Source organism: Palaemon carinicauda, chromosome 14 (assembly GCF_036898095.1).
Source record: "Palaemon carinicauda isolate YSFRI2023 chromosome 14, ASM3689809v2, whole genome shotgun sequence".
Classification (NCBI taxonomy): Eukaryota; Metazoa; Arthropoda; class Malacostraca; order Decapoda; family Palaemonidae; genus Palaemon; species Palaemon carinicauda.
Window position 1 is genome coordinate 48,651,935 of NC_090738.1, and position 21,088 is coordinate 48,673,022.

Here is a 21,088-nt window from a genome sequence, read left to right on the forward strand (position 1 = left end):
ATATATATATATATATATATATATATATATATATATATATGTATATGTATATATATATATATATATATATATATATATATATATATATATATATATATATATATACACATCTATATGTATGATATATATATATATATATATATAGATGTGTATATATATATATATATATATATATATATATATATATTAGATGTGTATATATATATATATATATATATATATATATATATATATATATATATATATATATATATACAGTAGGGTCCCGAATTATGCGAGAATTTGGTCGATGAAAGGCCTCGTGTAATTGGAAATTCGTATAAAGGGTATTTCGAAACACATCATGGCGGCAAACAGCAACCTACCCGTCAATTTTTGTTTTACTCCATTTCTAGCTTTCTAGCTATATATATAAATACTGTGTGTATGTATGTATGTATGTATATATTATATACATTGGTACCTCTACATACGAATTTAATCCGTTCCAGAACCAACTTCGGATGTAGAAAATGTTCGGATGTCGAAACGAATTTTCCCATAAGAATACATTGAAATAGGATTAATCCGTGGTTGAGCCCAAAAACCTATGATAACTTCTTAATAAACTACTACACATAATTTTCCCATGAGAATAATGAACACTAAATTAGATAATAAACATGTAAATAAGAAGAATAGACATGTAAATAAGAAGAATAAGCAAAAAAAGATAAATAAGAAACGGGTTTTTAGCGTCACTTTACCTTAGAAACTCCAGCGCAGGTGTTGTTAGTCTTGCTACGCAGAGAGGAGACGGACGGGCAGCGAGGAGGTAGAGAGGTTAACTACGATAAACGTACACTACCGTAACTTATTCTAACTTACACTAAGTGAACTTTAACATAACTTAGCTTATTTTTTTTTTATTTTTATATTTTATATTTTTTTTTTTGCATTTTCTTTTTGATGATTATGTAATTTTAATCACTTTCACTCTCTACATTTAAAATTGACTGAATTTCTTTCGCTTCACTCTTTTCCGTTTTCTTTGTTTCACTTTCTTCCGCTTCACTCTTTGCCGTTTTCTTCGCATCACTTACATCCTCTTCATCACGAGTTCGCTTCGCAGTTTTTTTTAAAGAAATTATCGATAGATAATTGCTTGGTATGGCTTTTCAGAATGTTTCGAAAGTGAGTTAGGCAAACATCATCTAATTGAGAAACTACACGACAAACCTGCAATTTCTTTGGATGGTATTTGTCGATGAAGTCAACCACGTCTTGATATTTTCCTAACACCTCTTTTATATGTGCCGAACCTAACACATGTTCTACCTCCTCGCTCCCTTCCTCGTCATCACTCATGTGCTCCGACATAGCATGGAGTTCCTTGAGCTCATCCGTGGTAAGGTCGTCGTGATGTTCGGCGACGAGTTCCGTAACGTCATCTGCGTCGACCTCCAGACCCATGGACTTGCCAGGGAGACGATTTCCTCTACGGCTTCCGCTGCACCGACCACGGGATCAGGTTTGGGGTCAAAACCCTCGAAATCTCGGGGAGAAACTGCATCAGGCCACATCTTCTTCCAGGCAGAATTGAGGGTCCGTCGAGTTAATCCCACCCAAGCCTGATCTATGATCTTTAAGCAGTGCACGATGTTGAAGTGGCCCCTCCAAAATTCACGCAAAGTTGAGTTGGTGCTTTGCGTGACATTAAAGCACTGCTTAAATAAGTGCTTTTTGTACAGCTTCTTAAAATTAGAGATGACTTGCTGGTCCATGGGCTGGAGGATAGAGGTGGTATTCGGTGGAAGATACAGCACCTTTATGAACTTGAATTCATCGAAGATATAATTTTCAAGTCCGGGGGGGGGGGGGGGGGGTGAGCGGGTGCATTGTCAAGGCATAGCAGGCACTTTAAGGGCAATTTCTGTTCATGAATATACTTCTTCACAGAAGGGCCGAAAACTTGGTTAACCCATTGCACGAAGAATTGCCTGGTGACCCAGGCCTTCGAGTTGGATCGCCAGAAAACATGAAGCTGATCCTTATCAACGTTGTTTACTTTAACCTGTTAACCGTCCCTCTCCCTAACCGTTTTCGCTTTGTGAGCGTCACCCCCTATCCAGCGGATTGGCGCTTAAGCTTAAACCATGCGGTCTCACCTTCTTGATGCATTTTTTTTTTTATTATTTATTTCTTATGAACTTGTTTACTTTTTTATTATTATTATTTTTTTGTATTTCTTTTCTTGTTTTTTTTTCTTTTTTTTATAAATATACTCATTTAGTTATTGTTGAAATAATGAAGAAATTAGGTAAAAAAAAAAAATGCAGGATTTCTTATTTTTGTATTATTCATTTCTTATGAACTTGTTTACTTTTCTTTTATGATTTTTTCTATTTATTTTCTTATTTTTTTTTTGGCATAAATATACACATTCAGTCATTGTTGAAATAATGAACAAATTACGTAGAAAATATCTGAGGAAATAAAGAAAATTGCAAATAAACATTTTTATTTTAATCATGAACAAAACATATTTATTATTTTGTATTCCTATTCTATCTATATACCACGTCAATTTCCCCCAATTATGGGAGGTAGCCGACATCAAGGAAGAGAAAAGAAAAAAAAAAACACAAAGGGGGACATTCATCTCTTTGCTCCTCTCATATTCCAGTTCTATTTATTCCTGTGTGTGCCATTCTTTGAAACATGGTGCTGCACACAAACCAACATCACATTCTTTACACCAGTAGGATGTTTCCTTCCTTTTGCCATTTTTCCTGCAAAGAGCACATTTCCTTAGTGGTTTTCGCTTTTTTTTCGGTAGGAGAGCAATATTCAGGGAAATGTCTTTCAAATAAGCGTGAAGGCTTTGCAATAAGTCTAGTTGGTCTTCTTATTGCATCCTTATTTCTTCTTGCATATGTAGACACCATTCTTTCAGCTAGCCTCAGTATAAACTCCCGTCTTGGAAACTTTCCACCAAGTATTTTGTTCGTAATGAAAGCATTTAGGAGACACATGTCTAGCATGTGCCGAAATACCTTCTTGTAATACTTTTTCAGCCTGTTTCTTGCTGTTGAAAAATGTACCATAAGATTATCTGATAAATCAACACCACCCATATTGTTATTATAGTCCTCAATTGCTTTTGGCTTAGACTTTTCATGTCCTCTCCTAGATTTTACAATTTTCATGGAATCATCGTGCAGAGTATTCAGAACACATACGTCTTTCTTGTCTTTCCGTTTCAACACCATTGATTTGTTTCGGAATGCTGCTACGGTTTCACCTTTTTTTAGTTGAGCATTTTTTATAAATGCTGGCACATCTTTTCTCGTGAGTCTCAGAGTGCCAACAGTTTCAGTTTCATTGTCAACAAGCATATCTGCGAGTGTGGGACTAGTATAAAAATTGTCTATATAAAGACAATATCCCTTTCCTAAAAGAGGATCCATAAGAGACATAACTCTAGATGTCACAGAAAGATTCTTGTATTTATCCAAAAATGTGTTTTTACCTGAATAAATACAAAAGTTCCATATATAGCCAGTGCTACTTTCACAAAGTTCAAAAAACTTTATACCAAATCTTTTCCGCTTTGCTGGGATATATTGAACCCATGAGAGGTTCCCCTTCCATCCCATCAGAGACTCATCAATAGATATATTCTTTCTTGGAATATAATTTTCCCGAAACTTCTTCAAAATAAGGTCTGTGAATGGTTTTATTTTAGCTGTCTTTCTTCCAGGCCCATCTGTTATGGTTGCATTGTCTACTAAATGCAGGAATTTTTGCAGCAAATCAAATCTGTGACCACTCATCACTTTCCGATAAAAAGGAGTAGCAATACTTTCACGTGATGTGAAATACATTGAATTTTCTAACTTTGAATCAATGCCCTGCAAAATAAGTAGGCCTACAAACAGTTTCATTTCACACGCATCTGTATCATACCACCTATTTACTCTTGATTGTGAGGATAATCTATCTCCATTTTCATCTAGAAATTCCCCTGCATGTCTGTTAGTTTCTGTGACGAGATAATCAATAACTTCATCAAAAAATTCAGCAAAATATTCCGTTGGATATTCCTTATCTATGATGATGAACTTTACACCACTATCTCCACGAAATGTGAAGGGAAGCTTGCTCTTTCCTTTCCTCGTCCAGTCAGATGGCAAAACGTTTTCGTCATCACTCGATGAAAATTCATCTTCATTCTCACTAGAGCACATGGAGCTATCACTCTCATCTTGAATTTCCTCTTCACCATCAGTACTTTCTTCTCCATCAGTACTTTCCTCAATTATAAATCGTATTTCCTCCTCTGATAGCGTAATTTTTTTACGAGCGCTCATCGTAGGGTAGCGGGGAGATGAGAAAAATATAGGAGACCCGTCTCAGCCGAACGCCAAATGCGTACTGAAGAAACAGTTCTACTAAACGTTGTATCAAGTGAACGCAGTTGCCAATGATTACCAGATTTGGCGAGGGTGTTGCCAGACGATGTTCCTTTTGTTTTCTATACGTATGAGCGTGATATGCCGTCGAAGACACCTTGAAAATATCTTCTAAAGTGGTGGACGTCATATGCCGTCAAGTGCGGTTGCGCAAAAAAAATGGAGGACGGCATATGACGTCGGAGACGGTTAACAGGTTAAAGGCCCTAGGGTTCTCTGAATGGTAAACCAGTAAGGGCTTGACTTTAAAGTCCCCGCTAGCGTTGGCACATAGGGCAAGAGTCAACCGATCCTTCATTGGCTTATGCCCAGGCAATTTCTTCTCTTCGGCAGTGATGTAGGTTCAACTCGGCATCTTTCAAAACAGCCCGGTTTCATCACAATTAAACACCTGCTGCTCTATGTAGCCTTCTTCCTTCACGACCTTTTTCGAAGTTCTTGACAAAGTCAGCTGCAGCCTTTGTGTCCGCACTAGCAGCCTCTCCGTGGCGAACAACTGAATGAATCCCGGACCGTTTCTTAAATTTCTCGAACCAGCCACGAGATGCCTTGAAATCATCTGAGGAAGGTTCGGTTGAACTCTCCCCAGCATCACCCCCAGAGCTCTCCTCCTTCAAGTCCGTAAAGATGGCGTGCGCCTTCTCGCAGATGACGGTCTCGGTGATGGTGTCGCCAACGATCTCTCTATCCTTAATCCACACTAGTAGAAGTCGTTCCATCTCTTCTATGATAGGGGTACGGTGTTTGGAAATTATGGTGATCCCCTTAGAAGGTTTCACTGCTTTAATAGCTTCCTTCTGTTTAAGGATTGTCGAGATCGTCGACATATTACGGCCATACTGTTTAGCAAGTTCACTCTCGCGGACGCCACGCTCATGTTTTTCAATAATTTCCTGCTTAATTTCTAAAGAAAGCATTTCCTTCTTCCTTTTCTCACCACTACCACTGGCAAAACTAAGCCTTTTAGGACCCATACTTTACGTAAATTACTGTTAAAGGATGCACGTAAAAAATCACAATTAAAACAGTTAATAGCAGAACGCACAGTGCACAACCGCAAGAAGCCGACGAGAACAGAGGACTGACCCAAGCCCCGCTAATTGAGCGTCCCTCCGAGGTCGATGTGCTGCCTTCTATCGGCGGAAATAAAAAACACTTCACGCGCTATGAGCACCGACTACGCATACGAGCATTGTTTACTTCGGGTGTAGAAAAAAACATTCGGGTGTAGAGTCTGAACGTGTTCGAATTGTACTTAGCGTGTCGAAAAATTTGGATACAACCGGTACGACGAAAATTGCTTACTTCGTGTGTCGAAATAAAATTCGAGTGTAGTCAAAAATTTGCTCGAATTTTACTTCGGGTGTTGGAAAATTCGGATGTAGATACGTTCGGATGTAGAGGTTCCACTGTATATATAGAATATATGTATGTATGTATGTATATATACTGTAGCTTTTATCTTAACAATACTGTAAGAAATCCTTCTTATAGATTTTTTTATAAAATACTGTACAAAATTTCTTTTATGGATAAATAAAACAATAAAAAGTTGTTAAAGTTTTGATAATTTTCTATGCCTGTAGTATTTACTACTGTACTATGCATAGCCTACTGTTTTCAGTATTTTCCGAATAATGTAGAATTCTTTCCTATAGATACAAAAAACAAAAAAGGGTTTTCAAGGTTTAATGCAGTATCTAGCAATAGTTGAAAATTACAGTATAATACTGTATATCCATGATGACACTCCCACACGTAAACACGGCCACTAGGCGCAAGTGTGCACTAGGCTGCTGTACGATAATCTACCGTAATTTTCTGCCAGAAAACATCTTTAAAAAAACATTTTACATAGTTCGGTATTTTCTCTATCCATCCTCTCCTTGAAAACCTTCAAACTCCTCCATCTCATCCTCTGTGAAGATTTCTTCTAGAGAAGGAAGGCTTTGGAAAACATTTGAGGTTGAGGGGACGGCCGGATCAAGGACTGCGGGCTGAGCACGCTCGTCTTCGTTGTCACTCACGTTAGGCCAAACGAATTTTGTTATGAGTGCCTGCTTTAACTTATTCTGCTTCTGAATGTGAAGATTGAAATAATATCTAAATGTTTGGTCAGTACCCTGAATCATTTCAGCTTTCCGAACCTCGCAAATCTGTAATGAAAAGTAAAATAAATATTAAGAAATGAACTTGAAAATTACAGTCTTGATCGAACGATTCTCACTCTCTCTCTCTCTCTCTCTCTCTCTCTCTCTCTCTCTCTCTCTCTCTCTCTCTCTCTCTCTCTCTCTCTCTCTCTCTCTCTCCAAGACACAAACGTTTCTGTTCCGCTCCTTGCTATTCGTGGATGTATAACTCCTTGAGTCTAAGCTGGATGATCCATAGGAGTCGCACATTTTCAAAATTTGCTCTTTATTCTTCAAAATGGATCTCACTGTAGACTCATTCATATTCAGCTGACGGCCAATAGCACAGTTGTTCTTTCCTTCTGCTTTCAACCTAATGACAAGCTTTTTCGTCTCGATGGGATAAGTCTTTCTTTTTGGCTTCGGGGTCGGTGCAGAAATGATGTGAATTATCGGAATGTGTGCAGATCTTGACAGTGCAATAACTAGTTAGCGACTGAGAATAAAAAAAATAAAAAGCCCGATTGACGATGCTGATGAAGAGGATATCGAATACCGATTTTTCCCTAATTGATTTTTTCTACGTTCTGTCTAATCCAATGTACAGTACATTCTTATGTAAAGGGCGAACCCCAACATTTCTTGATGCTGCTACACTTTAATTATAGATATTTTACCTCCTATTTATAATCTTTATTTATAATAACATCTTTAGTAAAAGCTCTTCAATATCACTTTCAGAAGTAAATGCGTTTATGATCGACGATGAAACGTAAAAAAAAAGTTTTCCTTTTAAGGAGGCGTTTTTTTAGAAAAAAAAAAAAAAACACAAAACAAAATTGCTCATATTTCATTTATTTTGATTTTCTAAGGATAAATAAAACAACATTAATTATAACATTATTATTACATAATACCTGGTAAGATATCTTTTGCCGCAAAAGTTAACCTATAGACAGATGTTAAAATTGGTTAGCGAGTTCGTTATGATCGGCGATGGAACGTACTAAACAAAGTAATGGGTTTGGTTGTAGTGACATGTTTGGCAGTAGCATGATATAAAATAGTCTTTATTTAATTTAATTTTTGGTTTCAAAAGTACAGTACTATATAAAAGAATTTCAAACAATTTAGATGAAACGCAGCACAACGCACTACTACTGGATGATAGCGGTAGTCTTGCACACGAAAGCAACAAAGGTATTCCCATGACGATGCTGTTCTGTTGTTTTTTTTTTTGGGGAAACTTTTCAATATTTCAAATGGCACTGTTGATTTTGATTGTTTTTAATTTAAAGTTTAATGATTAAGGATTTTTCACCATAATCACAACGTAAGTATAAAAATTAATTAGTACAAATATGGAATATTATATATATAGGTGTTGGACAGTTAGGCTAGCCTAGCGACAAGTTCACACAACAGATGGGCAAACCTTAACATTTTTCATCCAAGACTAGTCTTAAAATGTTTGAACAGAAATCTTTCTCTCACATTCTCCCCCCCCCCCTTCTCAGACATCGGGGAACCATCGCTCCCCCCCCCAATACAATTAAGAAAACAATAGATTTCCTACGCTTCGCGGTGATTGACTCGCAGATTTAGAATGCTCCTCGCAGATACAGGAAATTTAATTTTTAAAAACTATCGATCGCGTAATTGAGGAATCGCATAACTAACGGATTTTGAGTGAAGCGAAAAATCTATTTTTGGGTGAGATAGCCATGGCGTCCTGATGGAAGGTTCCTTTTTGGTAGCTTCCTTGGGTAAATAACTACTAGATATTCCCAGAGAATTTAACCACAGGTTATCACAGAATTCTAACTTCTGGAGCGAGTATCCTAAAGGTTTCCCTTTAAGACATCGTATATCAACAGGGGACGCATGTATTAACGCGACACATAGCTATCTGCACCCCACATAGTTAACACTTCGATGTGTAGGGGCGGAGAATAGCGGGGGAGCCGTTCCACAGCTAATCTCGTCCGTGGCTACTTTTGGTACTCGAAACGTAAACAAACGGGCGCCATTGCTAAATGACGTCACGTCCGTTCTCATCCTGAAGTCAGTTGCTTGCCGATCACCATGATACAGCAGGACAGGGTGGGACCTGAAAGGCTGGACGAAGTAGCAGGGAGGGTCCATCAGAACGCCATGGCTATCTCACCCAAAAATAGATTTTTCGCTTCGCTCAAAATCCGTTTTTTGGGCTCAAGCTATGGCGTCCTGATGGAAGAATACCAGAGAATCAATGTATCGTGGTAGATTTTCCCCTTTTAGTGTAAGTGCCGAGGGCTTTGAATAGAGTAAGCATGGTAATCTTGATAGAGGTTCCGTGGGGCTGAAACTCCCTGCCCCCCTTGGCAGAGAAGTCCCAACGGACCATGCTGAGGATCAAAGTGGTTCTTGAAGGGCTACCCACCTTGCGGGGAGAACGTGAAGAACTCGGAGACAAGACAGAATGGTTGCTATTCGTATAGGAACATTCTCAAAAAACAGACAAGTGGTGGTTAGGCACTGTATATTATAAAGGAGAACAGTCTGGTCTCAAAGGTATAGCGCAAGTAAGTATTCAGTTAGGAATATTACATAGCATGGGTGAGTATATAATATGGATTGAACCAATTATCTTCATCTTTTTTATAGAGGAAAAAGGGGAAGGATAATGAAATTATGACAACCATGTATTTCATAGTATAAGTAGGAGCGGATTGAGACGCACAAGTAAATAAAATAGAAATTTTATTTCACAATTGCAGAATATGGTAAATAAATGCAATAAAGGATGTAAAGGTAATTTACAATAAATTATAATGTACATAGTAATGAAAGACTTCGCTCTTGAATCTGAAAGAAAATTTCAAATTATTAGAAAGCACGGGTTCCAGAGGAACATTAGTCTTTTAAAAGAAAAATACATCATGCACTAGGCATACGGCACTCATGTGACGACTATGACATTTCACCTGAGAGAAGAACAGTCTATGAAAAACACTGTGTCTTTGAATTCACTACGTATCACGCGAGGGTCAACATAGGCACCCAAGGAGTTAGAGTCCCAAGTAACTCACTGTTTTATGCAGAGTTAGGTGCAGGTTTCATAACACTACCTGTGACTACCACAAAATGTTTGACTTCATGCACTTGTTTCGCGTAATGCTTGAAGAAAACACGCAAGGATTTCCAGCCTGTGAAACTCTTGAGGCTTTCGAAATTCATACTCTGAATGAAATTCAGAGACGATGCGACTTTTCTAGGATCATGACCTGCGGGTGCACTGTCAGGATCCGCTCTGCGAATGAAATAGGTGATTTTCGCTCTTAGTTGTTTCAGTGACAGGTCGCTGCCCGATGTTTCTCCTTTGAAGAGTTGGCCTCCACCAAAGTCAGAAGTTCTACGAAGATAGACCTTTAGGCTCTCTACTGGACATAGAGAGGCATCTTCTTTCAGGGGGCAGATTCTCCAAGGGCCCCATCTTTTGGTGGGTAGTTCGTTTTTAGCGAGAAACGTCGGATCCAGGAAGAGGGTAAGGTCTCCTGAGTCTGTAAACAGAATGTGACCCTCGTCCCTTGATAATACCACTATTTCTCTTACTCGGGCTCCTAAGGCAAGAGCAAAAAGAAATATAATCTTTTGAGTCGGATCCTTGAGAGGGCACGAATCGTTGTCCAAATTGGAGGCGAAATGGAGCACCTTGTCCAGAGACCAGGAGATAGGTTTTGGTGGGGGTGCTGGGCGTAGACGAGCGCATGCCTTCGGCAGTTTATTGAAGATGTCGCTGGACAGATCAATCTGGAAGGCGTACATTAGTGGTCTAGTCAAGGCCGATTTGCAAGTAGAAATCGTGTTGGCTGCTAAGCCCTGTCCATGAAGGTGAATGAAGAAGGACATGCAAAAATCGATGGTGATTTCCGTAGGATTTTTTTGCCTTGACGAAAGAGACCTATTTTCTCCAGGATGATTCGTATTGCCGTCGTGTGGATTCGGTCTTGTATTCCTCGAGGAAGTCTAGACTTTTCTCTGAGATCCCAAACCTTTGCTTCACGGCTAGGGAGAGAAAATCATGAGATGAAGGTCCCTGACTTTCGATGATGAAGCGAAGACAGTCGACTTCTGTACTTGCTGGGAGAGAACTGGGCCCGGGAGAGGGATCAGCGTGGGTTGTAGCTCCAGGACTATGGGGTACCAGTTGCTCCGGGGCCACTTGGGAGCCACTAGGGCCGCTGTTCCTTTGAAGGTTCTCAGTTTGGAGAGGACTTTTAGCAGAAGGTTGGTTGGTGTTCCAATCCAGTGACATGGCGTCCACTGCTTCTGCCTTGGGGTCCTTGTACGGGGCCACATACCGAGGAAGTTGATTGTTGTCGCTCGTTGCGAAGAGATCGATCTGAAGTTCTGGGACTTGGTGAGAGATGAAGGAGAATGATCTTGCGTCTAGAGACCATTCCGACTCTATCGGGCGTGTTCGAGATCGAGCGTCCGCCGTCACGTTGCGGAATCCTTGTAGGTGAACTGCAGACAGGTGCCATTTCTTCTTCTCTGCCAGACGGAAGATTGTTAGAAGCACCTGATTTATCTGGGGCGATCTTGAGCCTTGGTGATTGAGACATCGAACTACCACCGAGTTGTCCAGGGTCAGACGAATATGGATCGAGGGAGGCGGGGAGAGTTTCTTCAGAGTTAGAAGGACCGCCATGGCCTCCAAGATGTTGATGTGAAACGTCTTGAATAGGGGAGACCATGTTCCTTGAGCCTGTTTTTGGTGGGAGTGACCTCCCCAACCCTCCAGCGAAGCGTCCGTGTGGATGTTGAGTGATGGAGGTGGGTGTTGAAGAGGGATGGACCTTTTCAGGGCCTTTGCTTCCGACCACGGCTTTAGGAGTAACCGAAGTCTGTTTGGGAGCCGTCGCTTGAGGTCTCTTTGAGCGATGGATGCGGAACGTCTCCAGACTCCCGCGGCATCCTTTAGCTGTGCACGTAGCACTGGGTTTGTCACTGAGGCGAACTGTAGAGAGCCTAGAACTTGTTCCTGCTGATGTCTTGAGATCCGTTTGGATTTCAGCAGTCGCTTGACAGACCCTGCTATTTCCTTCCTTTTCTTCTGGGGGATGGAAAGGCGGTGTGACTGAAGGTTCCACTGGATTCCTAACCATTGGAACTTCTGAGCTGGAGAGAGGCGAGATTTCTTTGTGTTTATCTTGAATCCCAGGTGTTCTAGGAACTGGGTAACTTTGTTGCAGGATCTTAGACAATCTTCGGGCGATGGAGCCCAGACCAGCCAGTCGTCGAGGTAGGCCATCACCTGGACGCCGCGGAGGCGAAGCTGTTGAACGATGGCGTCTGCCAGCTTTGTGAAGATCCGAGGGGCCACGTTGAAGCCGAAGGGCATGGCCCTGAAGGCGTAGCTTTTCCTTTGGAGTCGAAATCCTAGGTAGGAGGAAGCGTGGTGGTTCATTGGAACGTGCCAGTAGGCATCCGCCAGGTCTATGGAGACCGTGTAGGAACCTTGAGGCAGAAGGGTCCCTATCTGTTGGAGAGTCAGCATCTTGAACTTGTTGTTCGCTATGAACTTGTTGAGGGGGGATAAGTCTAGAATGACTCTGAGTTTGTCGGAGTCCTTCTTGGGGACGCAAAACAGTCTCCCTTGGAACTTGGTTGACTTTACCCTCCTTATCACCTTCTTGTTCAAGAGATCTAGGATATATTCTTCCAGAAGGGGGGTTGATTGTTGGAAGAACTGCTGGAATGTTGGGGGTGGTTGAGTCCAACTCCAGCCTAGACCCTTCTTGACGATGCTGTGTGCCCAGGGATCGAAGGTCCAACGATCCTGGAATTGGCGGAGTCTTCCTCCCACCGGAAGCACTTCATTGCTTCTGGTGTCCCGAGGGTTTACTGCCTCGGCCGCTAGCTCCCCTTCCTCCTCTGCCTCTGGAGGGACGGCGAGATGCGTCTATGCCTGCACCTCTGTTTGAGCCTCTACCTTTGGGACGAAAGGTAGTTTACTGTTGCTCGAAAGCAGGGGTGAAAACCGGCGACTGTGACAAGACCGGTTGAGTGACCAGCTGAAAGGTCTGCTGTGGCTGAGCTGCCACTTGGGGAGTAGCGGATCCCGGAAACTGCCGTCTCTGTTGACGTTGCTGGGGTTTCGGCTTGGAGGATTTCCTCTTAGGCTGAGGGCCGTCGTCCTGAGAGGATTTCCTTTTTTTCGACATGCCCCACTTGTGGAGAAGGTTCCTGTTCTCCGTGGCAGCCTTGTTGGTGATCTCTTTCACAAGGGAGGAGGGAAAGAGGTGCTTACCCCAGATGTTGGAGGAAATCAGCCTCCGGGGTTCGTGTCTCACTGTGGCACTGGAGAACACGAATTCACGACAGGCTCTACGAGCCTTCGTGAAGCTGTACAGATCTTTTACTACGGTCGCCAAATGTGTTTTGGCGAGAACCATGTAGTAGTCAGGGACCCTAGTGTCACTGGCCATGACGTCGAGCTGTACCTGGAGGGACATGGATGCGGCGAGCCTTTCCTTCGTGACATGTTCCCGACGAAGGAGATGGTCATTAAGTTTCGGGAGGTCTTCGTTAAACTGACGGCCAGCGACGTCAGGTTCTAGTTTTCCTACCACGAATGTATGCTGGACATCTTTCCAGTGTCGAACATCGGGGGGAGTAGTCAGGGAGAAGGGTCTGCACTCCTCCAGTGCAGGGCAAGGTTTTCCTTCTTCCACTGCCTTATGTACCGCAATGAAGGCCTTTTCCAAGAAGGGGAGGGTCGCATCGTCTGGTGCGATGTAGGTAGGGTGCTTCTTGCTAAGCGCAGGAAGTTTTGAGCAGGTAAAACCCCTACTTTTTACTGTATTGGCCAGCATAGCCTGGGCCTTCGGGAGATCGAACACAATCACCTCCTTTGGTTCGGTCTCCTCTTTAGAGGCAGGTTCGGATCGAAGTCGGACGTAACAGTCCGGATAAGCCTCAAAGTTCGGGAAGAATTCCACTTCTTCCAGTACAATCGAGCCGATCTTCTCACTGATGAAGATCCTGCCTGTTTTAATTGGCATGTGCTCGGCATACCTCCAGGGGTTGGTATCTGAGCATGCCGGGAGGTCCTTAACCGAAATCCTTTTCGGCTGCTTTGAACTTCCCATGTTGGACCTGATGTACTCGTGTGTCTCACGGAGTTTCTTGTCCATGAGAGCCTCGAGCATTCGGAACATCTCCTGGGCGCTGGATGGGATGGGATCCGGGGTAGCGGAGGTAGACGGGAGTGATACGTCCGTCAGTGTAGGAGTCGGTGTGGGGGTGGAAGGTGGAGCGACCTCCTGCTCCGACTCAGTGTATTCCACCTGGTCTTCCTCATAGTCCAATTCGTCGCCCATGAGGTTCCTCTCAGTGTTCTCCGACACTTCCGACATACGTTCCGCGTTGTCGGTATCCAAACGGCACTCGTGCATGGACTGGGCCATGACTACATCAGGTTCCACTGTTATCCGGACGGTGGGGATCTGATCCTTGGGGACCACAGAGTCTGGGGATGCCTTCGGAAAAAGCAAGGCCCTCAAGTCTTCGGTGGCAAGGTATGGTCCGGTGGCGTTCTTTTGGAAGCCACGCACCCACTTGCGTAGCTTCTCTCGAGAAGCGTCCCTAACCTCCGCTGAGAGAGGATTATTGAACGCCTCGACCAGGCGGTCCTTGCAGACTGTGCAGTTCTGCGGGTCCCAAAACTTCAGATCGCCTTTCTTGTTGGCGCAAGGGGCGTGGGTCCTACACGCCGTGTGCCCGTAGAAGTGCGGGTGCTTCACTCCACAGAAGCCGTGGTCGCATTTCACGTACTCCTCCTGTAAGAGAAAGAGAACATGAGTATGGGGAAGTCATATTAATGACTTATATTCTAAAGTTAAATATTAAAAGGTTAATTTTTAACTTAATCTGAAGTGATATAAACATTGTGATGTTTGAGAGTGGAGCGGGAAATGAAGTAGATACACATACTCCGTGTAACCCGCCCGGCTGGTTACCGTAACCTTATCCATAGGCAATTTGTTTGTGACCGAGGACACAGGGTAGAATTCTTCATAGATTGCCAGGGAGGCAAAGGGAATTCTAGAAGGAATTGCCAAGGATATAAAACTGGAACTGAGACCACTCAGACCATTGAATTGGGGATGTAGAAAACCCCATAGGGTAATGGTTTCCGGCAACCAGCCGTGCTAAGATACACACAGCATGCTGGAAAATTGTGATATGCAAGAAGACAGCACGGCTACTAATAGAACGGTAAGACAATACCTATCTATTTATGTAGTCAAACCATCTGGTTGCAAGGTAGGGCTATCAGCATGTGTTGATAGCTAGGAGAAGGGGTGCAAGTCTCTTGGCGCCTCCGGAATGCGCCGGCAGATCGGTGGCACGCCGGAGGCCGCTCCACCAGAGTTTCTGGCATTAGGGAAGACAAATAGAGAAGTCAAGAGTAATGCCAGGATGGCGGCCGCCGGTACAAAGGCGGCACCCCGGCGGGAGGCGGCGGCTCCGGCAGCCAGAGGTTGCCGGCTTGGTGACAGGGACAGGGTGAGCTATAGCAGAACCGGACTGCCGGCAATGGATGCCGGGACGCCGGGGGCAGGTCTGATGGACGGACGACCGAAGCTAGGAGGTATGAGGGTAGGCCATCGGCTGTACGACGACGGGAGGTGGCAGCCCCACGGCACACGGAGGGCTGTCTGCCACGGGGGGCAAGGAAGGGGTCACCAAGGGGGGAGGTCGGTATCGCCGACAGTAGAGGCGGCAAGGGACCGGCACCAGGACAGTGAAAGAGACAGAAGGAGGCATGTAGGAGTACGGGCACGAACCCCAAGGCATCCCACCTGAATGGGTGTACCCATGATAGGGGCTAGCCCTATCCCCCAGTGGCCGGGAGCCGCAGGCGGCCGGGAGCCAGTGTAGCCTAAGGGAGGGCTAGGGAACACCCAAGAGGGGGAGAACCCCTGCGGACAAAACGCATCCAGTGGCTAACCCCATAGGACACTATGAAGTGTATATGTACCAGAGCGGACTGCACACAGGGACTCAAGGTAGCCCTATCACTCCACCCTAAGGAGGAGTTGTAGGACAGGGGACAGATGGGTATAGGCTAACCTAAGTATAGGCTAGGCCACACAAGAGATAGGTGGGGAGGGGAGAAGAAGAAGGGTCTTCCATAGGGGAGGTTCTGTACCAAAACGGCCACCAAGGAAGGGAGGACGCTCCCTAGCCTAAGGTAGGCAGCCTGGCTGAGAACGGTGCATGGGTACCGTTTCAAGCAAGGCACCGAACTAGCTCCCCCCAAGCCTAACCTAGAGCAGGGATATTACACCCTGAACCAGGAAGGTTGGAAGACGTATCGCAATTGCAGGGAAGGTCAGGTAACCTAGCCTCAGCAATAGAGGAAGGGCAGGCCGTTCCTCATTCTCGGACGCAACCCTAAGGGGGGATCATTCCCTTAGGGAGGACAGAGAAGCGATAAGTACTCTGATATGAGCTTGATCCCCTTACGTGGTAGGGGGAGCAAGGCTACACAGAGGGAATGCCCTAAGGCAGGGGGTGAAGGGAGCATATAGGGGTCCTACATTTAGGTTAGGTTAGAAAGGCACACTATCAAACCTATCCCCTATATGGTCCCTAAAGGCGAAAACACTTGCATCACAGTAAACAGTATCATAAAATAATGCCACTATCTTTATAACTTAACCTAGGATCACTGCAATATATCATGCATGAACACTGATGATAGGCACTCTGGCCTAGGGGCTAGGCTAGCGATCTGGTATGGGGTCAGGCGATGACCAATAAAAGAGCGTCAAAACACGATATATAAAGTTCCTAGCTATGAAGACTAAATAACTAATAGTATCGATTAGTTAATAAGGCCGGAAAAGCTGTTGAGGCTAGCTGAATAAGGCATGCAAGACAACAGCGACGCCATAAAATGGCGTGTCCGGTAGCAGCACAGCTTTGCCAAAAAACATAAAATATCTCGAAAAGTAAAAGTTACTTTACGGTCAGAGCTTATTTAAACAATACTGGAACCTGGTACTCAACTTTCCAGAAGAAGGCGAGGCCGAGGGTAGAGACATGGCTAAGATGCAAGTCGATAAAGTAAGCACAGGGAAAATCCGTCTTAGTAAGACAAGCTACTATGCGAAGGATGAGGTCGGACGTGACGTCATTTAGCAATGGCGCCCGTTTGTTTACGTTTCGAGTACCAAAAGTAGCCACGGACGAGATTAGCTGTGGAACGGCTCCCCAGCTATTCTCCGCCCCTACACATCGAAGTGTTAACTCTATGTGAGGTGCAGATAGCTATGTGGCGCGTTAATACATGCGTCCCCTGTTGATATACGATGTCTTAAAGGGAAACCTTTAGGATACTCGCTCCAGAAGTTAGAATTCTGTGATAACCTGTGGTTAAATTCTCTGGGAATATCTAGTAGTTATTTACCCAAGGAAGCTACCAAAAAGGAACCTTCCATCAGGACGCCATGGCTTGAGCCCAAAAAAGGGATTTTGACGAAGGAAAAATCTATTTCTGGGCGAGAGACCTGTGCCGCCCAGTGAAATGCTCCTATAGCACCATTTCTAAGGAATATAACTGCTAAAATATTACCAGAGAAAAAATGCATAGGAATGCTAGGTTGAAGTAGCTCGCTCACCTATTGGTGTCGGTATAATCTAGGGCGTAACAGACCAGAGGTCTCGTACCATTTAGATATCTCCTCTTCAAAATCCCTCAATAGTGAGGTGCGGTTCAACCTCCCCTGCCGCGGAGACTAGTACTACTAACTCTACCCACGCTTGCCCAGCACTCCCTATAGCACCCCTAAGTTTGGGGTCTGATCAGGGGGGGACAACTAGGGTGGGTTCACTGGGCGGCACAGGTCTCTCGCCCAGAAATAGATTTTTCCTTCGTCAAAATCCCTTTTCTGGGCTCAACCTGTGCTAGCCAGTGAAATAGTACCAGAGAAACGAACCCAAACTTCAGTAAATATAAGGGAACGAATTAAAATCAACATAACATAACAGTGGTTTAATCAAGAGTTGTAGAAGTAGACGATAGTCTTTTATAACATCAAAAACTGACAGGGTATAATATCCCAGGAAGGGATGACAAAATGTAAAAATAAAACTTGAAAACAAAATATGATCTGAGGTCAGAATATCTTAGATAAAACCATATAAAACTGGACATAAAAGAAATATAGTTCGCAGGACAAAATGTAAATATGACAATTAATAATAGAGATAAACAATATGTAAGACACGGGGACACCCATGGGTGACACAACAAACTGAACTCAGGTAGGAACTGAAAGTGAGGCAGGTAAGAGGAAGAAGATGGCAAGACATAGTACATTGAGGAATTAATTAGGAATTAATTTGTTCGGGGGATACCATGCTCCCTGCGGCTACGGTAGCGAGCTGAAGGGCCTCTAGATGTTTAAGATAGTGCCGCCTGAACACTGACGGGGATTTCCATCCGGTATATTTAGTAAGATCTGCAAAGTTCGATGGAAAAAATTTATTGAGGTTGCTACCGCCCGTATGTCATGGACGTGAGGGAAAGATTCAGGATTAGCCTGTTTGATAAAATACGAAATCTGTTGTCTGATCCCTTTTAAAGTTATAGTCCCTCCCTGTTCTCTGACGAACAAGGGTCCTGAGGTCTTATAGGCAGTCCTTGATAGAAAGGACTTTACGAGTGGTAACAGGACACAGGGAAGGATCCTGAGGGAGCGGGATAATTTTCCAGGAGGACCATCTGTTCTGAGGGTCTTCATTTTTGGCCAAGAAGACTTTGTCTGGGGAGAGGAGAACTTCTCCTGATGGAAGAAACTCAATGTGGCCTGGATGTCTTGACAAGGCCGCTAATTCCGAAATTTTAGCGCCGGATGCTAAACTCATAAGGAATAGTTTTTCTGAGTAGAGGTATATACTCACATGAGTCATTGATGGTTTCTGACGCCAGTTTGAGGACATCATTGAGAAACCAGGAAACCGAGTTAGGACGAATGGATGGTTTCAGTCTGGCACAAGCTCTAGGAATTGAAGCTAGCAATGAGTGTTAGATCTATATTAAACCCGACCAGGAAAATTTTCTTCAAGGCAGATTTAATGGTAGTAATAGTGTTAGCTGCCAAACCTGACTCAAACAAGGTCCTGAAAAAGGTAACTGTTAGGTTTAATGTCATAAAGACAACATTAGAATCCTTCAAAAACTTTGCTAGTTTTTTGACCGCTGAGTCATATTGACGAAGAGTGGAGTCTCTCTTATCTGATTCTAAGAATAAAGTATTCTGGGGATCTATGTTAGCCCCTTTGTGGGCCACAAACTTCATGAAGTCCATAAAGTTAGGGCGTTCCGAATGTTTGAGGAAGCGAACACAGTGCGCGTTTGTACTATTTTGGGTCAAAGTCGGGTTGGGAATCTGGCGAGGGCGGAGACTCAGCTCCAGTAAAAGAGGAAACCAATTGCTCTTGGGCCAATTGGGGGCCACCAAGGCTACTTGACCTTTGAAGGTTCGAAGTTTGTCCAGTACCTTCATCAATAGGTTCACCGGTGGGAAAAGATAAATCCTTTCCCAGGTGTTCCAGTTCAGAGACATGGCATCTGTGGCGTAAGCCCGAGGGTCCAGGTTGGGGGCCACATAACATTTCAGTTTGTGGTTGGACTCCGTCGCGAAGAGATCTACCTGGAGGTCCGGTACCTGGGAGAGGATCCACTGAAACGATTTTCGGTCTAGTGACCATTCTGACTCCAACGGGGTCGTCCTTGAGAGTGCGTCTGCCACAACGTTCCGAACTCTGGACAGCTGATAGGTGCCATTGGTTCGAGGCTGCTAGGGAAAAGATTGCTACCATCACATGGTTGATGGTGCCTGACTTGGAGCCCCCTCTGTTTAGGCAACGGACTATAACTTCGTTGTTGAGAACTAGTCTCAGGTGTTGCTTCTTGGCCGGGGAAAGACGTTTTAGAGTTAGTAAGACCGCCATGGCTTCTAGGACGTTTATGTGGAACTGTTGGAACATTGTGGACCAAAGGCCCTGAACTTCCTTGTGTTGTGAATAACCCCCCCCCCCAACCTGATAGGGAGGCATCCGTGTGGATGACTATCTTTGGAGGAGGGTACCGTAGCGGGACCGATTTCGACAGGCTCTTGGTGGTTGTCCATTGGGAGGAGCCTCTTCCGAAGAATGGGAGGAAGACGGGTCTTCTTGTCTCGAAATTTGTTGTTCGCTCTGGGGTGCCAAACCCGGTTTATGTCCTTCAGTTTCGCTTTCAGAATGAGGTCTGTCACTGAAGCGAATTGTAGGGATCCTAGGATCTTTTCTTGGTTCCTTCTGGATGTTATCTTTTCCCCGAGAAAGCGTTTGGTATTCTTCGCAATCTCTATTCTCTTGGACCTGGGAAGACATAGGGTGTGAGAGCGTAGGTCCCACTGTAATCCCAGCCACTGAAACTTGGTCTCCGGTGTTAGGCGGGACTTTTTGAAATTTATTTTGAATCCCAGAGACTGAAGATACTGGATCACTTTGTTTGTCGCTTTGAGACAATCCTCGACGTTGTCTGACCAGATTAGCCAATCGTCCAGTTATGCGACGACTTGGACCCCTTGGGTTCAAAGTTCTTGAATGACTGATTCCGTCAGTTTCGTGAAGATTCTGGGCGCGATGTTGAGCCCGAAAGGCATCACTTTGAACGTGTAAGCCTTGTTGCCTAGTCTGAATCCTAGGAATGGGCGGAAATGTCTCGCTATTGGAACATGATAGTAAGCATCGGTTAGATCGATGGAGGTGGTGACGGCCCCACGGGGAAGTAAGGTCCGTACCTGCGAGACGGTAAGCATGTGAAACTTGTTGCATTGAATGAACAAGTTTAGCCGGGAAAGATCGAGGATGACTCTCCGGCTGTCTTTGAGTCTTTTTTCGGGACGCTGAATAAGCGACCTTGAAACTTCAGATGTTTTGTTTCTTTGATCGCGTTCTTGCGCAATAGATCCTGGGTAAACAGGGTCAGATCCGGTGTCGGGAGTTGATGGAATTTGTTCGGTGGAGGAGGCCCTTCTATCCAACTCCACCCCAGGCCCTTGGAAATTATGCTGAAGGCCCAAGGACTGAACCTCCAGCGACTCCTGAACGCATAAAGCCTCCCTCCTACCTGAAGAATCTCAGTAGGTGGAGGATTTTCCGCCACGGCCTCCGCGTGATCCCTTTCCACGGGAGAAATATCTCCCCTTACCTCTGTTCTGAAAGGAGCCTCGTGAACCAAGGCCCCTGTCTCGCTGGTATCCTTGAGAGGAACCCCGGGACTCATAGGCAGGGTTATAAGCCGGTGAGTTGAACGAACTCGAAGCCACTTGGCTTTTAGGGACAAGAACATATTCCTCTTGGGGCTGAGGCTTGGAGGTGGAGGGTTGGATGGTCTGAGCAACCGGGACCGGCTGGACTACCTGGAGAGGTCGGCGGAACTGGGCAGAGCTATAA

The 21,088-nt window shown here is 44.3% G+C and overlaps 1 protein-coding gene across 1 annotated transcript; it reads right to left on the bottom strand.

Moving 5' to 3' along the window:
* Positions 1 to 2,732: 2,732 nt before the first annotated feature.
* LOC137652757 (piggyBac transposable element-derived protein 4-like) lies at positions 2,733 to 4,352 on the bottom strand. The gene has a single exon (XM_068386163.1). It carries the CDS (start codon positions 4,350 to 4,352, stop codon positions 2,733 to 2,735), a length of 1,620 nt encoding a protein of 539 aa, XP_068242264.1.
* Between the last annotated feature and the right edge of the window lie 16,736 nt (positions 4,353 to 21,088).

Bases quoted from the DNA above. Each gene is read 5' to 3' on its own strand.
- LOC137652757 (XM_068386163.1), bottom strand. From the start codon at position 4,352: ATGAGCGCTCGTAAAAAAATTACGCTATCAGAGGAGGAAATACGATTT.